The 25,369-nt window shown below is 30.8% G+C and overlaps 1 protein-coding gene across 2 annotated transcripts in view; it reads right to left on the reverse strand.

The window, feature by feature from the left end:
* Positions 1-960: 960 nt before the first annotated feature.
* Positions 961-25,369, reverse strand: part of LOC126777223 (transcription factor AP-2-epsilon) — a 72,043-nt gene continuing 47,634 nt past the window's right edge. For both annotated transcript variants that reach the window (XM_050500208.1, XM_050500207.1), the window contains 9 exons: positions 14,557-14,700; positions 13,841-13,999; positions 12,119-12,232; positions 11,491-11,545; positions 8,882-9,071; positions 3,698-3,816; positions 2,590-2,732; positions 1,663-1,830; positions 961-1,239 (listed from right to left, as the gene is read on the reverse strand). In XM_050500208.1, the coding sequence (XP_050356165.1) occupies positions 1,132-1,239; positions 1,663-1,830; positions 2,590-2,732; positions 3,698-3,816; positions 8,882-9,071; positions 11,491-11,545; positions 12,119-12,232; positions 13,841-13,999; positions 14,557-14,700 (1,200 nt within the window). In that variant the 3' untranslated portion in view covers positions 961-1,131. The remainder of the gene's footprint in view (positions 1,240-1,662; positions 1,831-2,589; positions 2,733-3,697; positions 3,817-8,881; positions 9,072-11,490; positions 11,546-12,118; positions 12,233-13,840; positions 14,000-14,556; positions 14,701-25,369) is intronic.

Genomic DNA, 25,369 nt, shown 5'->3' on the forward strand with positions numbered 1-25,369 from the left:
TAGTCTTTAGTGTATTGTTATTGTTGGATTACAAGTGCTTAACACTTTTTAATCGATGAACTTAAATACAAAACCTTGGATTGCCGTTTACTCTGGCAAAATGAGATTCTTATAAGATCTATAGTAATGGTTAGCGTCCGGCTGTTTACTTCCAGCAGCAAGAAAGGAATTAATAGAGTATTTTGTTACTCTCGTCACAATGCAAGTTTTTTTTTTTAGAAATAAATCGATATTAAGGAAGTTATCGATACTACCAAGTAACTTTGCTATGCTATGCCATACTAATGATAGAGAATAAACAATTGGCCGACAATAATTAACAATGTGCGTCCTCTGTTACTATTGGTCTTATAGAAAATGAACTACAATACACGCGGCAAGTATATGCTTAATTTATCTATATATAATCCTATATTTACAAAATTCTCACAAACTTGAGTATTTCATAATTGCACTTTATTTTAATGCGGTTCGGTTCATCATAAAATTAACGTTTTTTTACTGTTTGGTATTTTTGTACCATTTATTTATAAATAGAATTGTTGAGCTGTCAATTGTGACTTCTTTTTTGATTTATTTAATCTGTCCCAAATCAGTTTTTTTTTTTCTAGACAAACAAATAACAAACGCACAAGTGACGTCACGTTTTTTTAAAACGAGGAAATGTAATATTTAATGTATTATGAGATAATTTATTACTGGATAGTAATAGTATTAAAATGTGGATATGATTATCATGACGGTATTAATAGTTGTTTTTTTTAATTTTTTATCTTTTGCATAGTATTGTGATTGGATTTTTTTTTTATGACAAAAATATAATAATTTAAACTGATGACATGTAAAACGACATTTTACAGAGATGCTTATACTGTATTGGCATTATATACTTTATATTATAATTTTAAACGAAAGAACAATACAGATAAAAAAAAGTTATTTTAAAATGCACATCGAATTTATAAAATGCCAAAGTCTTTTTAATAACAATCGAATTAGAAACCGACATTTTGAAGAACCTAGTCTAATATATCAAATGTTACCATTACGAAAAATTTACAACTTTATTTCTATTGTTTTTCGTAACGTGCGCGTTTTCCATATATTCGGGACGCCGAGGTAGTGCGTGTGTTACTTTTTGATATCTGGATCCATTTTTGTTTTGTCCATAGTTGATGACACCATACCACTTTGAGGATATAACTTGTCTAAATGTTTTAGAGATTCGTTTAGGAAATTCTGAAACAAATATATAATTATATGATTAGTAACTTTATTTCATTATTTTTTTTTAACTTGTATCATAAAGGTAGACTGCAGACTGCCTAATAGACATTTTTTACAAACTGATACTGGTATTTTTAATTTTTTTACACTGATTACAGCAGCATCCAATCTGCCTAATAGAGATTAGGCAGTCTGCATTTATTGTTTAATGGTCACGAGTACTAACTTCGTCCATAGAAATAGGCACTATAGGAGATATAAAGCATTCTCTACATTACTAATGCGTTGCTAACATTAGGATCTTTATAGAAATCAGATAAGATAAGAAGAAGAATTTAATGAGATAAAGAGGCAAAACTAGAGTTACGTTTAATATTTTTTAGTCTTTGGATAAAAGCTGTTATTTATATAAATTAATAATTCCATTAATGTTACCTGTATAGCGGTGAGGGCTGCCACAATGGCCGGACCACCGAACCCGTGTGAGATGAGCGAGAAGTGCGTGAGGTGTCTCTGTATAGCCGGCTCCAGCAGGTGTGGCGGCCGCGTGTTGCACAGCGGTGACCGGTCCTGGTTCAGAAGGTCCATCACCTCTTTCACCACCTTGAAATAGAGATAGATTGAATTATTTGATGATGATGATGATGATATAGAAAAACCCTAAGACTTACGTTCCATGCGATTTGCTAAGTTTATAGCGCTGCTATTTTATGCACATACTTATTTATTTATAATACAATACCATTAATAACACATACTAACTACTCATATTCACTTAAATATTTTACTTCCAAAGTTATGATGATTTAGCCGACATTCAAAGTGCAACTTTTTCAAGAATCCACAATGAATACCATAGACTATTCAAGACCCTACCAATAATAAAATATTAAATCATTGTCAAAGTTGTTTATTTGACTTCTTCCTACTGTAAATATATTTATATAGATTCAAACAAAAAGCTTATTCATTATATTAACCTTTCAAATATACATAGGTATGCAAATGTCCTAGTGGTTAGGACGCGTGAATCTTAACCGATGATCGTGGGTTCAAACCCGGGTAAGCACCACTGAATTTTCATGTGCTTAATTTGTGATTATAATTCATCTCGTGCTTAACGGTGAAGGCAAACATCGTGAGGAAACCTGCATGTGTCTAATTTCATTGAAATTATGTCACATGTGTATTCTACCAACCCGCATTGGAGCAGCGTGGTGGAATAAGCTCTAAACCTTCTCCTCAAAAACGGAGAGGAGGCCTTAGCCCAGCAGTGGGACATTAACAGGCTGTTACTGTATGCAAATTTTATGTCATGCTCATTATAAGATAAACCAATGAATTTAAGATGGCGTTGCTCACCTGCTTGGTGGCCTGCAGCAAGTCCCTCCGGCGTCTCGCGTCGTGTTCCGCGTATTGTCTTGCGAGGTACTCGGCGAGAGCCCGCGCGGGGAACTCCGTCTCGCACACGTAACCGAAGTCACGCGCTAAATGCACAGCTTCCGCTGTTGACAATATTTAACGAATTCTTTATTTATGATAGCTTGGCGAATTGTGAATGCACGATGCTTAGTGGTCATCGCCGAAAGAGGCATTGGACTGTGAGAACTATTAAACTACATAAATATCTGATACATTATTTTGGGTTTTCGGAACACTGTTTCATTTAATTTCAAAAAAAGAATGGAAACAACTATTCAGAATAAATACTGGAGTATAAATACTAATACTTAATTATTGTTTTTGTGCGATTTTTTCGGAAATGACATAACTAATATTTAGGATCCTTTCGCTAGGGTTATATAAAATGTTTATATATAATACTTATTTGTGTATACAACAAACATATAGATTAAATTAATTCTATCATAAGTTTCATGTGTTTACTGATTGATCAGTTACTTTGTAGATAAAGCGTGATTTAATATCGTTAATATTTTCAATATTTACTATTAGATACATTAAGATATGAAAGTGTAATTGTGTACCTGTTGTAATAATCCGTTATGTCAATGTAGTCTAAAGAACATTTACATAATGATATTATATAATTCAATTCAATTATATATAATAAAAATACGAGTCTGAACAGTCGAAACAATTGACATATTGACAAACGAGCTGTTTGTCTACAGACAGCGTAACTATTCGACTACCCAAAAGCTCTCGGACATGACATTTGTAAATTGATTGTGAAAAATGTAACAACTAACTCGAAACTCACCGCAGATATCGATCGTAAAATGCCTGAAGTGATATGCGACATCATAATTATAATATTTCCACAAGACACGCATCAAAATAGTATACCACCATAAGTCGGTTGTCAACATTTCACGTGTGAGTAATGAAGTGAGTTGTTACAGAATAGCCCTGTGGATAGATAAGTCTAATCGGCTAATGAAACTTTGTGTGTTCTTAAAAGCGTAAGGCTTCTGCTCAAGCTGTTGAGTGATGGTGTTTGCCTCACCTTCCACTAACGAGGTTAGTAAAGTGACGTTTGCAGCTTTCCGTCTCCCCGCCGGCAGGTTGAGACCGATTTTTTCTAACTTTTCACGTAGTAATCGACCGCCATTTTTGCTCTTTGCTCTGAAATAAAAAAATACACGTTAAATGATTACTGAAAATTATATTTATACACTTTATTTATAACTATTACTAAAAATATTTTATTTTAATTTTGGTCATAAGTATTTATTTACAATAAACATGTTCATCTCGTAAATTTCATGAATAAATGAGATGAATATTGGGAAAAGAGTGAAATTTTTGTTGTTTTGGTTTAATAGTTACTGTACTATTACATACTCGTATTAAGACTATATATTCTAGGTCCGAATTAAAGCTCGGCTCGGGATGGTAAGTTATTTTTATCGCCAAAATTTCTCCATTCGAATCTAGAGTTCGTTTTAGTTTTCGTTTGCTTACGCTTCTGTACTTAGAATTGTACGTAAAGCTATCCTGTACTACTTCGGCTTGGGAGGTAGCCGTAACCAAAATAAGCGATTTCGTAAAAGAGTTTTAATAGAGGATTCTTGAAATAAAACAATTAGGCATTTTTCTATAAAGAAGGCACAATATCTTCGACCGAGGTTATCATAACATTTATTATTATTGAAAAATAACATAGCATTGTTGCCATAGCAAAATATGTACTGACTGTCAATTAAAAGCTGTAAATAAATTGAGTACCGTTTTAATATTTTGACAACTGCTTAACGCTTAATGAGCATAGAAACCACATTTCTCACAATGGTTGATTTAAAAATACAATACAATAACTGTACTTGAACAATGAAATCTCTTTATATAATTATTTTCCTTTTAGTTTTGTTTTATTGAATCGTTTAAAATCAACGTCAAGCGAAAGAAAAAAAAAGTAAATGTTAAATATTGACAGGTCGCGTGTTTGAAGTACAGCTACCAGCCGCTAGATCGAGCTACAGATAACTATCGATTACCGTCAGACTAGTAGTTCGTGATTGACGCATAGAAAGTTATTTAAAATTTCGTGATTGCTTTTAAATTTGGAACACACAATTTTGTATCTTCGAAATTAAAGCTCAAATTTCTACGGCATAAATGTTTTACCTGCAATAATCAATTTGGTATTTCTTAGCGTTCGTAACGCGCTACCAGTATTAACCTTCAAAAAATAAAAGCTCGTTAATGAAATTGTTTTTATAAACGATGGAGTTTAGAATTTGAATTGTAAGCCGAATGCGCTGGCTTGTTAGGTTGATTGATCGAAAAAAGTTGGTTGTTTTTTTTTCTAATTAACTGGTTTTATCGGGTTAATAGAACAGTTAGTTTAATGTAACAATTTTTGCATATCACTGTCATAAGATAGTGTTATGTTTGAAGATGAATGAAACTTAAATTATTTTTATTGTAGTTCTATGTGCATAACATACTAGTAATTAAGTTAAGAGTAAACCCTAATTATATTAGTTCAATTTGTAGGTGTCCGTGGAATGGAAAAACAGTATTTTGAAGATATTATAATAAAATATATGAAACCTATTTCAATCAAAAAAAAAATCAACATTTTCAAAAGTAAGAATCTTTAATTTTTTTATATTTCTCATACAATTACACGATTATTGCATGATTATGATTAAAGCTGTATACACGTTACCTAAAGCCTAAAATGTAGGTTAACTGTCAAACGCATTCGCAATCACAATCGCATTTAAATTGGAAGCTATCCAGATTACGAGATTATCGTTTTTTTTGTATTTTGTATGGTTTATTTCGTTGTATTGATCATAACTTTATCTCAGAATTATCTATAATTCAATTTGAATTTATACTTAATGTCTTTCAGTTTCGTCAAGAGAACATAGTTTTTTTTTTTAAATTATAAGTAGAATTCAAGCGAAGGAGTTTAACCTCGATATTGCAATATTACTTTTTGCAATGTAAATTTGGATGTTTGTAACTGTTAATTTAATTATTTAGAAAATAACCAATATTTAAGCAAGACTGTAATATTCTCTATCAATGTCTTGACAACTGGACAACATAAAAGAGTAATTTTTTTTTAGTACGCACAGGATAACAATAAAGCCACTTTCATATTTTTACAATATATTAAAAAAAAACATATGTATCACCTTTTTTGTGAATTGTAGTAATCATTTAATAAATAAAGAATAGTGAAGGCAAAGAATGGTCATTAAAAAATTTTCAACTGTTCCCTATTAATGGCGGGCGGGATTATACAACATAATAGGCTCAATTTGATAAACCAACGTCTGGTTTTGAATTCCCCTTTTAATGGAATGCGGATAAATTCTTCGATATAGGGAATGTAATTTGATGTTCAAGTAAGTATATTGAAATAATTTATATTAATAAATAAGAAGACTTTCTTTTAATACCTAACTGAAAACAAAACCATATGCATAAAATGTATATTCCAGAAAATGCGCGTCGGTGCGGTTTTTAGTATATTAATATTATTATATAAGTAGTTATGCTTGGTTTTATGTGCTTGTATTTAATATAATTAAACTAAGCTTGCGGATCTATCAGACGTCGTCCTGCCAAACAAACATTGATTCATTTGACATACCGACAGCAGCGCCACCTAAGTCGAAGTGTGTTTTTAAACCATCCAGGAACCCATTGAAAACACAAAATGTCCAGCTGTTTAGGAGGTGTTAGGTGACAAACACACGTACAGAAGAATTATATATATTAAGATATTATAATGATGTAACTTAAATTACTTTAAAATAGTAACTACTGATATTTTTGTATTGATTGTATTATTTTAAAAAAAATCACTTTCATAACAAATTTGTAAAAACGTCGATGAAAAACTGTATCAAAAATATATACCTATTTGGCAAAAATAAAATAAAAATAAAAAGGCTTTACGTTTAAAGAAAAAATAAAGATTATATTTTAATACAAGAGCATTTCTGCCATTTCATTTCATCAAACATTTTGACATTTGCCGGTATAACAACAAACGATGCTTTATAATACAAACAGATTCTGCCATTACCGATGATTTCTTCGATAAAAAGGTTTATATTTGCAAATAATCCCACGAAACCTTATCAAAACTCTTTGGTCAGATTTATTCAACAATATTTTCACACGTTCGCTTAACCATGGACAAAAGAAACGAGAATCACGCGCAGCTAACGAGTCAAACAATGATTTTGAATTTGGAATCAATGGAAAACTAAATCGGATGAATCGACAGATTGGAAACTAATGGCCAAGAAATATCGAGTACGTATCGAATAGACTGTCCGATAAATGAGTTTATCAATCATCTACATGTATTTGATTACGTTACGATAATTACTATGCGAGTATTGAATAGTACCGTAAACTATCTCAAGGGTACTTATTATGTATCATACGATATCGGCTTTAATATCGATAGTGTGTTTTACACCACACTCGTGCTTATATACAAATTTTTCACAGTAAAATATCTTGTATTTTAGCTACGTACATCAATACTAAGTATGTATGGCTACGCTAGTTATATAAATTATAAATCTGTGATTACCCGTTCCTTTATCAAATCTACTCCTACGACTGATATAAACAAGTATTCATAAGACAATCAGTAGCTATCGACTTTAGAGATCTTACTCTACATCTTGCGGTCCACCTCTTATAATATTATCTCTACGTTGGTCCAAATTACAATGTAAACGGTATTCTATATTTACGAGCAAATCTTAAAATAAATTCTGTGTGATAAATAAATTAAACTAAAGTTATAGGTTATTTTTTTAATTTAATTATTTATTAACATACGTGACTTAGAAACTAATAGAACCGTTGGAAGCGCTTGACGATTCATAAGTATAACTAACAGTCTATTTAAAAAAAATGTGTTTGAATAAAACTATGCATTTCCGAGTTTGCCTTCCCGTTACAAATAAATAAATAAACTGTTCATAGTTTTCGTTATGTATATCTTTTGTTGTAAAAAATCCATTGAATTCAACGTCGTTCGTCTTTCAAAAAACCTTAATACAAGTTTCGAATGCGATCGATTCGTGTTCAATTACCCGAATCAAATAGTAACTGATTGAAAATTAATATATCTTACGTTACAGTATAACGATCCATCAATAAGCCGCGATTCATTAGTCAGATATGAAAGTTACGATATCACAAACAAAACTAATGTCATACATGTAAGAATGAATGACTCTGTGACCTGTGTTCGAGTTTTGTAATATTAACTTTTTTTTAAATTAAATATAACCACAAATAAATTTTTAATCTGTTGATAAATAACACTAATTGTTGATACAATTTTATATATCTATCAAACATGATTATAAATTAATAATTTATTTAATTAAATTACGGATTTCAATATTTTATTTATAATTATGTTTTTATGTTTATTAAATGTCTTTGTGTTATATCAATGACTGTTTTTTTTAACAGTATGTGAAAAATTATTCTGTTTCGTTCTTCTAAAGACAATTTAAATATTGTCAAAACGATACTAAAATGACAAGATCCTGAAGCATACAAAGTTTGCGACATTTTATTATACATAAATATAAGGTTACAATTATTTTTACATTAACTACATACATCACGAGCTCTTACTAAAAGACCACAGACCGCTACAGATTTTATTGTTCAACGCCTTGCCACAGATAAAAAATGCTTAATATGTAAGTAATCGTTGATTTTATAAAACCCGGTATAGTTTGTGGTTACCGCAAGAGTATTATGAGCAATAACAGTTATAAATAATCAGGGCTGCCTAATGATCTATTGATTTGTATGTTTATGTTAAACTTATACCGTTTTATTTACTTTTGTAATTTTGAAAGCAAATATTTTTGTATTTAACTATTAAGTATTTTGGTTGTATATAATTTTGCGGCCGTTTTGTTGTGGTTAAACAGTGCCGTATCTTTATATTTCGAATGACAAATCAACGTGACAATAACATTTTTATTGACATATGATTATTATGACATAGAAAGAGGGAAATCATTGTTTTACTAAGTCGATTAGCAACGTTTATGAATAAGGTCGCAATCTTACACTTCAATCATATATTTTTTCCTAGATATAAGGTATTTAGAATACTGAAAAACAATATCGGTTGTATATTATCAAGAAAAAATAAAAAAAAATGTTCAAAACAAACCTCCTCAATACTCCTCCCAAAAGTGACGCGTTCAAGCACTCTGGTGGTGAGAGCCTCCTCTGCACTTCGGCCACCGTCACTTTGTACTTGCTGGTCGAAGATAACAGTGACAACCGTCCTGGTACGGAGCAGAACACATCGTTCGGCGCGCACGTGCCTGTACCGCCCAGACCATCTCGACCTTTCATTGCTGCAATAAATAAAAAAATGTAAAATATAATTCGTTTCATCGTAGCCGAGAACTAATGTCCTGCTTCTGAGAGAATGCATTCCAGACGTCTGTCAGTTAATTAAATAATTCATGACACTTAAGAGTAAATGGCTCTCATAAGAAAGTCATAGATGTAAATCCGAAAATCATTATGTTTTAATATGTGTCAGATTTTAACCATGTAATGCGTAAATATGTATATCCAATCCGTTGTGTGGTAGCATGTGGAATGACTTAACAGACGGTATCGTAGCCCAACAGTATTCCCACTACGGGCTCATTACTGTACTGCATCACATTTTATTGGTACCAGTTTAAAAATCCTGTAGATGCTACATAGATATGTAGTCGGACTTCCGGATTAATAATCATATCCCCTTTAATTATTCCTTTTTAATCTAGAATAGCTCATGAATAGATGAACGGAGGTTTAGTGGTTACAACAGGATTTAAAACCAGGCACCCCTGAATTTTCATGTGATTAATGTATGTTGATAATTAATTTTCTCGGCTGAATGTGTTAGGTGAAAATATGGCACAAGTGGGCACCAATCTGTATTGGAGCAGCGTGGGGCAATAAGCTCTGGGGGGAAGAATCTTCTCCTCCAAAGGACAGAAGGCCTTAGTCCAGCAGTTGAAGTTGACATTGAAGAAATTGTGTAACGCAACATTTTCTCGATTTCTCGGGTAATTGGGTTTTTAATATGATGTTTTTATTATTATACTTAAAGAAAAAAAAGACTTCATATACGTTTAAATTATTATTTCGCAAGTTGAACGTGTCAAACGTTGAACTATAACTGAATAATCCAATTTATTTACATAATTTTACACATATAAATAAGACCTCTTTACAATGTACGTGAAAGTTTGCAATATTAAAAAGCCGCTAGGAATACGGGTGTTTTAAATTCCCCATGTCGAATACCAACAATGGCAATCGTAACAATTAGCGCCACGCCCCAAACATGTGCACAGCGTGAAATCCATTACCAATACAATATTTCTCTATGGAAACCCTAATACAATAAACATTACTGTATCATTAGTTCTGCACCATGCTGGCTGTTCGACACCGTGCTTTCGAAAACAGAAAATTAACACGGGTAATTTTTTTTTTTTAAGTTATTAGCAGCTAGTTACACTTTCATTTAGACTACATTGTTAAATAAACATTCTTTGTCAATATAATTTGTTTCGATGAGTGTTAAATAAATTTTATATTTATACGACTCAAAATATTAGTTTATAGATACAAAGAATGCATTTCTAAATTAATCAGCAGAAAAAGCTAAGCTACTATCTAAACAAGTCATTTCCGTATCCGACTTATGCTATTTAAATATCGAATGATTGATCGATACTTTTATTTCTCCGAATCGATTTATTCGGTTGAATGAGATCGATTTTTTTTTGTATGAAAAATCGATACATGTATCCGATAACTGTATGATGGCTAATTATCGCTTATCAAGAGGGTCATCGATGAGGAAATGAGTTAATAACTAACTTGTTCTATCATTTGATTGTCTTTGTGATGTGTCTATAGAGACGTTTTGCACGCAGTAGGATGTCTGAAGACTTATTTGAATTAAGAATGGATTCAAAAAAAGAATAATTGGGCTTCCATAATTGCCATCATGAATTATATGATGCTTTTGGTTGTTTTTTTTTTTATTCGTATAGTTGTTAGTGTGGCTCTAATATAGCAAGTATTGCCTTAGGCTATTTTCGAACTATACACTCATATAAATATTTTGGTTTCATGCTAAGCAATTCAATTAGATTATTTATCTTGAAATATCATTCTATATATTTTTTTTCATACTTAGACAAATACATAATAAATTAACCTGTTTTTATTTATTTAGAAAATAAAAGATTTTTTTTTTGTAATGAAAGTGGCGGTCTAAACGTATTTAATATTAATTTATTATGTTGAGTTATACTTCCTGCGTTTCAAATGTTTTTGAAATAATTAGAAAAGTTGGTATTTTTTTTATCAATTTAAAGCAAAGATTAAAATTAAACGTTTTAAAATTAAATACATATTGGAAATTTCATTGAACTACATTCTAATATTTAAAAGCATAATTTAATGTGTTTTTCTAATTGTATGTCATAAATATGTTATATTAAAACTGATCTTATGTTATAAATCATATATTTTATATCACGATTAAATTCAGTCACAATTAAAAAATAATAATTTTTAAAATTTACTAAAAATGAAATATTTTGATATAAAAATTGATTTTATTAAATTATTCACTTTTATTTCATGATTGTATAAATATTTGGTTATGACCATATGGTATCGCCACGGTTTGAACGCACAACCATCGGTTAAGTTTCATCTCGGCTTTTTGCTATTGCGCTACAAACTATATAAACTTACTTTTTAACAAAGGAAGGTCCGTCATAAATCCTGTAGTGTCATCCATGCCCGCATTCTGAAAAAAAATGCACATTAAAAATGGCGGAATGTCATAATATCCTAATATAACTATTCTATTAAGGAAGGAAAATTCAGTAAAAAAACCCCGATTAAGATCGCGTCCGAGGGAGCGTTTTAATTTATTAAGATTATTAAATTCCGATTGGCTGACGGACATATTCCTCGATGTTTAATATCGGATAAAAAAGGTTAGACGTAGCGTAGTTAAATTTTTACTGTTTACTTGATTAAATAGATGATACAAAGTCTTCAAATTAAAATTAATATAAGTATGTATTTTTATTTTATTAAATATTTTTTTTGTACATGATCTTAAATATACTTGGTTGGGTTTGCAAATAAAAATTTTAAAGGTATAGCTTATCATCTATACATATAATAAAGAGGTAGAAATCGTATGTCTGTACATTGAATAAATTTAATAAAAAGTAACAGAAAATGAACATACATATTTTTTTTAATATATCGCAATAAAACCGACTTCTACGCGAACAAAATCGCGGGCAAAAGCTACAATGTAATAATGGTGTAAATAAAGTTGTTAAAACATGATTCTCAAGAATCGAACCTGTGTCTCGTCTGTTGAGTGTAGCGCGTGGTGTAATGCAAGCTCGTGTTGTTCCCTCGCGCCGTACTCCGCCCGCCTGTCGCCTCCACCGTAGCTAAACCCGCCGTGTGACAACTATGGACGAAATGATAATGAAATAGGTCAAGAATATATTTTTTGTTTTCAATTGTATCAGGTAGTCAGTGTGGCAAGTGGGCCACCTAATGGTGGTTACCACCACCCATAGACATTAGTATTGAAAGAAATATTACTACTACTAACATTGGGAACTCAGATGTATTCTTTATCAACTAAACAATTAAAACCGAAACACAGTTAATATTTCTTACAACGCCAATGTTTATGGGCGGTGGTGACCACTAACCATCAGGGGGCATATATGCCCACCCGCCTATTCTATAGAAAAAAAACATTATATGAAGGAGACTTTGTTAACAAAATTCTAATAGAAAACTATTACAGCATTTTCAAGTTTAGCTTAAATCTTATAAATAACCTGTACATTTATAATAATTTAAGAATAATAGTTTAAAAATAGAATAAAAACATAATATGGTACGTATAAAACCTATTTAGATAAAATTGTCATAATAAATATGAGTATCACAACTTTATGGTATTATCGAACGACAAAATATCCCGTCCAAAGTTTGCAGCATTGTATGGAATCCGGACGTTCCGGGGCATTAGGGGCTAATCTACTAAAGCGTTTGCTATAATAAAGTATTGACATATTGTGTAAGATCACGAAGTACGTTTCTAATTGATTAGGTTATTGAAGAGTTTGGAAGACATTTTCAAATATCGTGTAGTTTATTTATAGTGTATTAAATATTTTCTAACTCTTTTTCCTTGTTTTTGATAAAGAATAAATCTTTTTAAATGAAATTTAAGGTTATTCCAATTTTAAAAATGCGCTTTCAGCTTTTGCTAGCTCAAAACGGTCTTTAGATTTTTAGCGAAAGGAAATATTTATTTTTCTCTTAACAAATACACATGTTATTTCTAACCAAAATACTCTATCGTAAGTATAATAATTTCGATATGGAGGGTTATTTTAATAACGTAATAATTTAGGGTAAGGTTACAAGAATGTCAAGATTTCGGAGCTGGCACGCGGCGGCCGAATAGTTTTATGAGACCGTTGCCAATCGATTTCTTAACGTAACTTGTGTATTGTTAAATCATAATAACCAAAATATCTGTAATATTCATTATGATTTTTTATTCCATAATTTATTTCATACAGTTTTATGGCTGTCAGAGGCTCCTATTGTGTAATTATGTTCACTATACTCTGTGGCCGGTATAAATAAATAACCAAAGATTTTCGTCGCTTGTTTTTTTTTTGTTTAATATTCTTTAGACAAATGAAAAGTATGGCACTCATACAGCTTGTGTATTTGTCACTTTTTTTGTTAATTTAGTAATTCATATAAGAATTTTATCGACATTTTTGTTTTTTTTGTTGAAAATTTTAATAATGGAACGTATGTACTCACCTCCTTTTGTAATTTTAAAATTGATTTGCTACACAAAAGTATTAATTTATGCGGATTTGTACTTCAATATTTCATGGTCGTGTGTGTATGTATATTCAAAAGAATTATTAGAAGAATAAAGGCTTTTATAACTACGAAGGAAATATTTTAACAATCATAGTCAGAAACATTAGACTAAAATTTAATAAACAGCTTTAATGTTAAATACAAATATGCTTACGTGGTGCGAATGTAACGCGTCATGGTGGTCACGGTGGTGACGTAAGTGTGCATGTGGTTCGTGGTGGCCGTGGTGTCGTGGTAACAGCTGCTGCGGGGCGTAGTGCTGCGCGTATTCCGGTCCACCACCGCCTCCGCCACTATATTCCATACCATGGCTCTGAGGATAACAGACTTTGTTATTATTTTGTCAATGCAAGACAGACACTCAACAGTGAAAATGGCGTTGAACTTTAAACCTTTTACGAGTTAAATAAAAATAATTGGCATCTTTAAATTTATTAGATAATTTTAAAAATACTAGATCTATCTAAATTTAAAATTAAATAATATTAAAATATTCGTCATAATTTCATGTAAGGATTTATAATTTATGAAACATGTATGTATCGGTTTTATTATTGTGTTTAATTTATTGACGTTGCTTAGTGGCTGTTTAATTACACACTGATCTTTTCATTCGAAAGAAGAAGACACGGCATTGCTTAACTAATATCCCTCTAATTACCATTTATAATAAAAAATTAAGGCCGTAATTGTTTAGGTATTTACCTAAATTATATAATTATTAAAAAATATGTCTAAGATTAAAATAACAACTGAATTATCGATTTAATCACTAGATTACTAGTGATGGGTCAAACGCTGGCCTATAAATGATAAAAAAATAATAATTATAAAACCGTTGCTGGATGATTATAAATTACAAAAAGAAACCTGTTGCTGATGGTGCGGGCTAGCAGGATGGGCTGTCGGAGCGAAGGGTGGTGGGAAGTACGGTGGCTGAAAGTCGGCGAGCGAGGGCTGCGCGCCGCGGAACCCGCCGCCGCTGAGCCCGAGCCCGCCGCCACCGAGGCGCTCCTGGGTACAAGAGACCACGGATAAATTACAATTACAATATTTCCAAAAAAATATCATTTTAAAAACCTTTTTAAAACATTATTTTATTTTATTCTACATAGATTAATAAAACAAATAAAAATATATATATAATAAATAGTGTTATTACAAAAACTGAGTGCAAAAATTTAGCTAAAATAATTTGGCGAAAGTATTCAAAAATACATTTGTAAGATGTTGCAAAGGTGAATTTGAATTAGAGCTTGTACAAATAGCCTTCATTTGTGAAGGAGGCCTTATAATATTAATGTTGGAAGCTTTTAAATATAGCATGTTTAGTTATCGGAATACAGATGGCCGAACGCAGTAGCATTGTCTTTTATGACAATAGTTCTTAAAAGAGATTGAGTAAAAGTTAGTATGGCATGTAAGTATGTATGTGTTTAAGTTATTTATTATTTACGCATATAATACACTTGAAATACATTCATCGTCGAAACTCAAGAGACCGAATAAATAAATTATAATAATTAAAGTTTAATGAGAATATCGTTTATTACTATATTTTAATTTAATTAGGCAATTATAATAAGATTGTTATTGTAATTAAAATTAATACATAAACAATATTTCGCAATTTTAGTTCAATTATATAATTACAAAATATACTTATTTATTTTTAGTTACTGTGACCGCAAAATGATGTCCTCCTGACCCAGTATATCGTACATTATATGATATTGGCCAATCTAAAGAGAAATTAGCCTGCGCAGGACATATTCTACTGCACGACTCTCTACTCTCTCACTCTCACAATCCGATGGACGGCAACCCGATACGACCGGAAAGAGTTCAAGCGCACGACCTTTACGTGCTTTTCGAGGCACGGGAGTGTCCAAACTTCAATACTCCGCGCCGCTACAGAGAATTTTCGACTGAAAAACTGGGATTTGGACTCAGGACATCGCTATCTGCAGCCTTGTCTAGGAACTAAACCAATGAAGTATACATAGATTCTATAATTATTTTGATTCTTTTACAAATTTCTTGTTTATACTCTGTTATGACTGTGCTAAGATTGTCACGAGTTATATAATGGGTCTTATATGACTGTACTTGAATGGATACCTCCCACGCTCGAGTCATTATTCTTACAACTTATATAAACCGGTATGAACGATGAATTGATTAGAGTAAATGACAAGTATGTGACAGTTTAGTCACATGTGTTATATTTGGCAAATCGTTAATATCTGGTATATTTTTTGGCATATTGGGAATAAATATGATATTGCCAATACTTGATTTAAGTAGGCCCTTAACGAGCATTGTTTACTCGTCATTTCAAAAGCTATTTAAAGCTATAGCATCTACCGGTTCAGAATGTAGATTCTAACGAGAGATTCTATTCCAATTGAAAAATACACATAGAATTATGTGTATTTTTACACAATTAAATTTATATATCACGTATGAAAATTAACGAGTACTAACTCCAAGCTCTTTTATTATCTATAAACGACTTAATTAAGATCTTCTAAGTATAATTACATCACTTTTTCTTAATAACGTATTCAAAAATATGATTTCAATGCAACATCGATATTTGAATCAAAAATTAATCAATGGCAATAAGCCCGACTGACATCAACAAGCTAATAGCTTCATGATTAATGTAATTATCAAATCAACGGCGTTTCTTTGTGTTAACGCTTAAAGATTTTGCTATTGTGTTACGTAAATTAAACGTGAATTACTGAGGTATTAAAGACCGAGTGTAGTCTTTGATTGGGTTAATTATAAACCAAATTAATATAGAAACGTTTAATGAGTTAGGCGAGTTATGTGATAAATATTTAACTAGTTTAAATTTATTTGAAAGAAATTGCACTTATAAGCAGATAAAGCGTCCAGTGCAATATTATTGGCTATGTTTATTAACATTTCAAAAGCGAAAAACGAAGTAAATTTTTATAGCATTGATGTCATTACATTTTAATTGCTGATATTGCTCGCCATTATTTGATAATGTTGTGCCTCAAACTGCATTCAATTTAATAATATTTCTTATAGATAACGACAATTTTTCACCAGTAGGGCTATTCTGTGAGAACAAACTCGAAACATTACTGGTGATAGGGCTTTGTGCAAGTTCGTCTGGGTAGGTACCACCCACGCATCAGATATTCTACCGCAAAACAGCAGTACTTGGTATTGTTGTGTTTGAATGGTGAGTGAGCTAGTGTAATTACAGGCACAAGGGACATAACATCTTAGTTCCCAAGGCTGATGGCGCATTAGCGATGTAAGCGATGGTTCACATTTCTTACAATGCCAATTTCTATGGGCGTTGGTGACTACTTACCATCAGGTGGCCCATATGCTCGTACGCCTACTTATACTATACTATAAAAATAAAAAAACTCACCGCAGAAAATGTTCGTGAAATTTCAGAAATGCGGCATTGACCGTAATAATTATAACATTTCAAGAATACACGCATCAAAATAGTTTATTTTGTTTACTTGTCAACATTTCACACGTGAGTAATGAAGTGAGTTCTTACAGAATAGAACTGCAAGCATATTAGCCTTACTGCCTTCCTATTATTTCCAATACAATCGTAAGTTTATAAGATTTTTTTAAAGTGTACGTTACAATAATTAATATTGGTCTAACTTAGAATTTAATTATCTAAAATAAAGATTGATTATTATTGTTTTAAATTAAATGAAAGTTATGACATATCAATCTTTGAGTCATAAATAAGAATCACAGATAAGAATGTAATCATAATGTAATTACAAGCGCACGCGATGTTCGAATTATATAAATATAATATAATTGTAATGAGCGTCGAATACTCGAAATGATATTTAAATTAATCATTGTATATATTAAAACGAAATATCATTATAATCGGATAGATTTATATCATCATATTCAGCCCACATTAATCCCCTGCTGGACATAGGCCTCCTCACAGGCGCGCCAGTTCTCCCGGTCCTGTGCTAGTCGCATCCATTGAGCACCCGCCATCTTCCTAAAATCGTCTGACCATCGGGCGGGGTCTGCCCACTGATTTATATACTAAAAACAATATTTGTCAGAGTATTTATTTAAGAACAATCTTAAAATTGTTGATGTTTACATACTCTCGTATTTCAATCGAGGGAGTAAAGATAAACAAAATTTAGATTTACATAGTAATTTATTAAAGGCTTCGCTATATTATGCACTATAAACAGTTCTTGATAATATCTTGTTTATAATGCGACATAATTCCACTCAACAACAACTGCCGCACGGGTAACACCAGTTCAGGAGTCAGGCCTACTTTTTATAATATGTATGTATTGGATAACAATAAAGTATTATAATTATTATTATTATTTATACCCATATTAATTGTATTTCCAAAGATAACTTCGCCGACACTTAAAACGCCATTTTTTCGCAAAACCATAATGTGTATTGTAGATATCTCAAGATCTCAAATCAAAGTTGTTTTTTTTTGTCTATACTCTTGTAGTGGTTAGAATAAGCTATAAAGTCCATAGTGCATCCATAGAGTCTATATTTAATAATGATACGACATTGTTGAGAATGTTTTTTTTTTTTATATTATAGGTAGGCCAACGAGCAAATGAGCCTGACGGTAAGTGGTCACCAACGCCCATAGACATTGGCATTGTAAGAAATGTTAACATCGCTTTCATAGCCAATGCGCCACCAACCTTGGGAACTAAGGTGTCCCTTGTGCCTGTAATCACACTGCCTCGCCCGTCAAAACGGACACAACAATACCAAGTACTGCTGTTTTGCGGTAGAATATCTAATGGGTGGGTGGTACCTACCCAAACGAGCTTGCACAAAGCTCAACCACCAGTAGAGTAAAAAAACTATGTTAACTATATTTTTTATTAGAATGCATATATAATTAAGTAGCAATTTATAACAAGATTTATATGTTCAGTAATCAAATCTCCAATTTATACTTGACCCGACGTTAAATCTATTTAATTTAGATCAATTGCCAAATATCGAGTTACGCATACTTATATTGTTGCAGACACACGACTGTCTTGAGACATACGAATATTAAAAAAGCTCGCACAGCTTATAATTGACAGATGTCATACGTTGTATTGAACTTGTGTCAAAGTTGCATTGGTTGCCTTGAAATTTTACTTACTTTAAAGTCCTTTAAGAAAAATCAAGTATTAAATTAATTAATCTCATTATTAAGCCGTGTTTTTGTTACGTACTTTAATTAGTAAAGAGTAACTACGTGGTGACTACAGTATTACTTGCTCGTTGTAAAATAGCCTGTGAATGTCCTACTGCTGGGATAAAGCTTTCTCTCCCTTTGAGTGGAAGGAATACTAAATATAAAAAGCACAACAAATAGCTTAGACCTCTTGATGAGTGGTATTTCTCTATTTTTTTATATATATAATATATAGATTTAATTGACATACTTCTTCTTAAATTTCTTTCTGGTTATTACGGTTCAGTACGGTATTCTTAATTCAAAATGCTTGGTTGATATACATATTATTTATCCTGTAATGATTATAAAGTGCTTATAAGACCCTACTTGAACTATATTTTAATGTTAAGTTTACAATGTAATCGTTTATATATGTACGTTTGTTAGTCCGTTCCAGAATCGTTTAATCATTTTTCAAACAACTCAATAACAAAGTAACTCAATAAAAAATTCTCAAACATTTAAATAACAAAGTTCTTTGGTTGTTTAGAAAGTTTAATTCATGAACATATTTCATAGCAACGTGTATAGAGTTAAAGTTTAAAGATGAATTTATGACGCAAACATTTAAAGCAGCGCAAGTAGGTTTCCACCATTCCACGAATGGGATACGAAGTGACTTCTGCCAGCAAAGCATATCATAGCACAGTTTTCGTAGTACGATTTGTATGGAATGATAAAAGCAACGTCTAGGGATAATAACTTCGTATAACTTAAGAAACTCGCACTAGGCACGTATTAGTATAGCCTTCTTTTAAAGAATGTATTAATGCTGTCTTATTCTTTCGAATGTTAAATCAATAATGACAGAAAGAGAGATAAATCAGTGTTTAATTAAACTGTCATAAGCAACGTTTATAAGTGCAAGTGAACTTTTACAGATTACATAGTAATGAATTCGAAAAATCATAAATTGAAGAATCACTTCAATATTGTTGATATCGAGTATAATGATTAAAGGAGAGATTCGTCAGTGAAGTAATTGTATTTTTTTTAAGACAGTCTTGTGCCTGCGCTTATCATAATGACAGCACTCAATCAAGTTTTGTTTAACCAATGCGATGACCGGATGTGGTGAAAACCAAAACAGGTACATTACGCAGCGAGATAATTACGTATATATATATATATATATATATAATATACAAATGAAAAGATAACTGTCAAATAAATATACGTATTAAGTAGTAAGTAACAGCCTGTGAACGTATCAGTGGGCTAAGGCCTCCTATTGAGGAGAATGTTTGGATCTTATTTCCCCGCGCTGCTCCAACGCAGGTGGATACGCATGTGGCGGAATTACAGATGAACCACCAAGCACGAGATGAATAATAAACATGAATTAAGCACATGATTATTCTGTTGTGCTTGCCTAGGTTTTAAACCGCGATCATAGATTGTTTGATAATTTAACAGGAACTTATGTGTCGATTTGAATAAAAATATTTTGATTTTTACGTAGATTTTTCGTGATTAAATTACTTTTTTCTTTATTGTGTATTTATTTTAAGTAGTATTAGATAATCATTTCCTAAAATAAGTCGCTAAAATATACATATATATTTTTTAGGTTTTACTAATATTATTTTATTTATCTTTTTAATTACATTACATACAATTACAAATTTAAAGCAAAAACACGCCGTCTAAAAGATTGTCCTGTGGCATTGTATCCAAGACGCTGACACTATTGCCTCTCTGCACCAGAATTAATTTAAAAAAAATATTTTTTTAAAATTAATTCGAATTCATGATGGTTTTAATTTTTTTGACACATTTTTGATTTCTCTTGGATTTTATGAATACCTTAAAAAACCTAAAAATAAATGATGCAGTAAAAATAAAAATTAGTTGTAAAAAATAACAAATTCAGTAGCTATTAAATTTGGTGAAATGTCACCATTTTTCGTTGCTATAGTCAAAGGCCATTTAACACGATTTTGAATGTCGTAAGTGATCTAATTTTTATAAGATTTATGCATTATACTCTCTAATTACTTGACATATTCTCGTTGACACAGATTAAATAATTAATAGTGCAAATTGGTTCGAATTTCAAAAGGTTAAAACGAGTTAATAATTTTATTACGTGATTTCGGTATTTTTATTTGGAAATTAATAAACCGGTAAATTGTTTACAAATTAGTAGCTTAATTGGTAAATTGGCCTTTTTACAGATAATAAAAAATAAAAGTCCAAGTGGGATGTGAGAGATACATCAAATAACTATAACACTAACATATTCGTTTTTGAAAATATATTTTTTTTCCCAAAAATGTCTTTTATTTCAAATATAAAAGGTTTTATAAATATTTTTGCAGATGCAATTCCAATATTTCGATTTGCATGCTTTACAAATATATTTTTCTAAATATCTTCAGCTGTCGGATGCTTTGAATAAAGAATTGTAAATAGTGATAATCCATTAAATATCCGAATTGCACTATTTTTCACCATCTTTTCTAGAAAATAATATGAAATTTTTTTCAAAATTAGAAAACATTCTCTAGTATTTAGTATTTTTGTATTCGAATCTTTTACAAATGAAACAAAAAAAAAAAAGAAAATTACGATCGAAAAAGATGGCATTTTGTAATGATAATAATCATAAATTTCAAGTGATAATCAATTTATATTTCATATACGAAAACAATTATAAATTGATTTAAATAACTGTACTATTAAAAAAAAGTTTAAAGGTTTTTAAAATAATTGAAACAAATTTCTGTGTGTTTTTTATCGAGAGCAAAAAGTTTTCTTATAAATCTACTTTTTAAATATTTTTAAAAATAGAACATTTACTAAAGCGTAGGTAATATTTATGTGGGAGTGAACATAAGTTGCAAGTGCGGTAACAGACTATAAATTATCGATATCGATACGTCATTTAATTTACTGTTATATGTCTAAATCAATCAATCAATCGAGGAATGTGTAATGGCTGATGTGTCTATATTACAATGCTGTTAAATTGACCAATATGTAAGTCTCATTAACATACGGAATAGGCAGAGTCCATTCGTTAGCGTGTCAGCACAGAACGGTTTTCCGCGATAAAATAATGACGTCTAAGTTTAATTTGTAATACCTTATTACTTATAATACAATTGAGTAATATGATTTGTGAGCATACATTAGTTTATTGTTAAGTGAAGTGTGAAAGTTGGAGTTTGGGCTTTGTCTATCTTTGTCTTTGTTTAGTTGGTGTGGAAGTTATATCGCTTATTATATATATCTCCTATATACTACAATTATAATATATATAACGTATTCTAATACCAGGAGAAGTAAAGGCTAATAAAAGACTTTCATCTGACATGACATCAACTGTTCAAATACAATCATTTGGTAACTACTGCATATTCATTTAAAATGAAACATGTAATTAAAATAGCATTAAATAAATTTAACGCCGAAATTACTCGAACGAAACGAACTAATAATAGAAACATTCAAATTCTAAAACTAATTTATACAAACTAGTGCTAAAAAAGTTCAGACGAATGTAATATGTCCAGTCATTCTTAAATAGGATTTGTAAAAAAAGGCAGTCAGTTTGACGAAAGAGGTATATTAGATGCTATAAATGCTTTTATTACGTTTGAGAAGATAAATTGTTAATTAAAATACACTCATATGATACCGTTAAAGAAAAATGAGTCACTATGTAGACTGTTAGTCTGTCAGTACCTATAGCCTGGCCAACCAAATTTTTTTTTTATGGAATAGGAAGGCCGACGAGCATATGGGCCACCTGATGGTAAGTGGTCACCACCGCCCATAGACATTGCCATTGTAAGAAATGTTAACCATCTCTTACATCACCAATGCGCCACCAATCTTGAAACCTAAGATGTTATGTCCCTTGTGCCTGTAATTACACTGGCTCACTCACCCTTCAAATGGGAACACAACAATACCAAGTACTGCTGTTTTGCGGTAGAATATCTGATGAGTGGGTGGTACCTACCCAGACGAGCTTGCACAAAGTTCTACCACCAGTATAAAGATAGAGATACAATAAAAGTAAACAAATTTGACATTGAATCCACGTGATATCATTGGTGAAAATCTTGAATTATCTATGATTTTCATTATGGATTCTTATTGAATGTCTTGATATCGAAACTGGAACTAAAATTAAAGCATATATAAGTAGTTATATGAAATTGTGTTGTATTATAAATAATGATATATTAATCAAGAACCATTTGTAGTACATAATATAGGAGAGACTTTTTAGCAAATCGCATGGAATACGTCAATCTAAGGTTTGTTTATCTTTACTCCTTTATCGATTGGACTTGGAGTTTAACTTAAGTAACACTAAATTATGCGTGTATTTCAATTTTTGAGATTTATTTATCCTAACTAACTTTATAATATATATATTTGTTACTCAACCGATCCTTATGAAATACATACAGGTTGTTAGGGGTATAGAAAACGTATGGTAACTAACACGTATTAAATGCGGGCGAAGTTATGGAAAACTAGTGATCCTATAGGATGATTCAGGACAAATAATCAAGTTCATTTATTAATTTTAACGTAATTCTATAAAAAATAATAATGATCATTAACAGCTTAAAGGTATCTATTGAGTTTTCATGTTATCAGGTTTATAATTCAAGTGATACTTGTAGGTATGACAAAGCAGCGTATTGAAATAAATTTCGAAACCTTTACAACAGAGGCGGATATATTAGTCCAGTAGCGGATAATTGAGTTTTAACCTTATTAACCATACAATACGATAGATTATTTATAATTCTTACACTAAGGTATTCTATATACCTAGTATACAAAGTACAGAAAAGGTATTTAATATAATAATAATAAATATCTTCATTGCACAAGTACAATCGAGGAATTAAAAAAAAAGAAAAATACTGATATTGAATAAAAAAATACATTCAAAGGGCGGTCTTATGAAAGATGTTCGTAAGAAGCATCGGGCAAATGCAGAGTTGTATAATAATTGTACAATTTGCATTTCTATAAAAAGAAAATATATTAATAACGTTACATTTTAAATAAATAAAAAAACGTTTAAGTTTCATATACGTATGTATAGAGTAGGTAGATAATATATGAATGAGTAAGTGCAAGAACGGGATAGCTAGAGACAAACTCTTATGTAAAATGTACATATGTATTACATAGGTACATTTTATAAGTTTAACGAGTCAATTCATCAATATCGAATATGAATTTTTCATATACATGTTTATGCCATTGAAGATTTTTTATCGCAAATAACACCAGTTTTAATGAGCGTTCTCGATTATATAATACATTTGATTTGACAAGTTGAAGGCTACTAAATCATTTCATATAACGGCGATATGTTGTAGAACGGCTGATTTTTTACAATAAAACTTACTCTATAATTACGAGAAGTACTTTTAAAAAAAAAAATATTGAAATAATTATTTAGCTTCTGTATTTGTCTTTAACGTAAGAGTGAATACTTCTATGTTAAGACCTTATATTTATAATTTTAGTATTGTATATATAATTATAAAAAGGTTTTATATTTTACCTGCACCTCAATCACGCTGGATAAATCCACGTACGCCACCGCCAGGTTTTTATGTCTTCCCAATGAAAAGAATGCTTTTTTTCTTTGGGAACAACACAATTTTTATCGCACCATCTAATTACATTAAACTCACTACGACATTGTCCCCGGGTACCTTGTAAAGTTCAAAACGTTAATCGAAACGACGAGAAAGCGAACTATAAAAAAAAAAAAACAATATGTAAATTTTTATCCGAATATTCGATAATTACTGGCCCCTTAAAAGGCGGACGATTCCGGCAACGATCAGTAAGTGATTACTTCTTAAATTACAACCTTACGTTCGAGACTCGCTTCGACCCAATGGACTACCGGATCCAATGTTATAAGTGACCGAGAACAATTTATATCTCGTATTAAATAATCGATTGAAATTATAAAGATTTTGACACACGTGTGCACTAAATTCGAAAATCGAATCGATAAGCGAATTTCATTAAAATAAATATCGATAATTTCATATCGATACATTAAACATCTCTAATGTTTATTACAATTTTATTATGCAAATAACGTTATAAAATCGATTCTGCATGGCGATTATAGTCGATACTCTAGAAATAAAAAATAATTAATACAGAAATCGTTTAGGCGTTGTTTTACTATGCCCTCTGTAACGGTATATTTTTAATTACAGAACTTGTACGTTTTTTTATTCTAATTGAACTTTTAGTATGATTACTTTGCTGTAAAATTCTTTACAAATAAAAACAAGATTGATATTATCATGGTACACGCCTAATTGTGAACATTTTAAACATACAATGACGTTTAATTACAAACATTACGTTCAAAAATTGAAAAAAAAAAAAAAAACAAAAGAAAAAATTATC

Source organism: Nymphalis io, chromosome 22 (assembly GCF_905147045.1).
Source record: "Nymphalis io chromosome 22, ilAglIoxx1.1, whole genome shotgun sequence".
Lineage (NCBI taxonomy): Eukaryota > Metazoa > Arthropoda > Insecta > Lepidoptera > Nymphalidae > Nymphalis > Nymphalis io.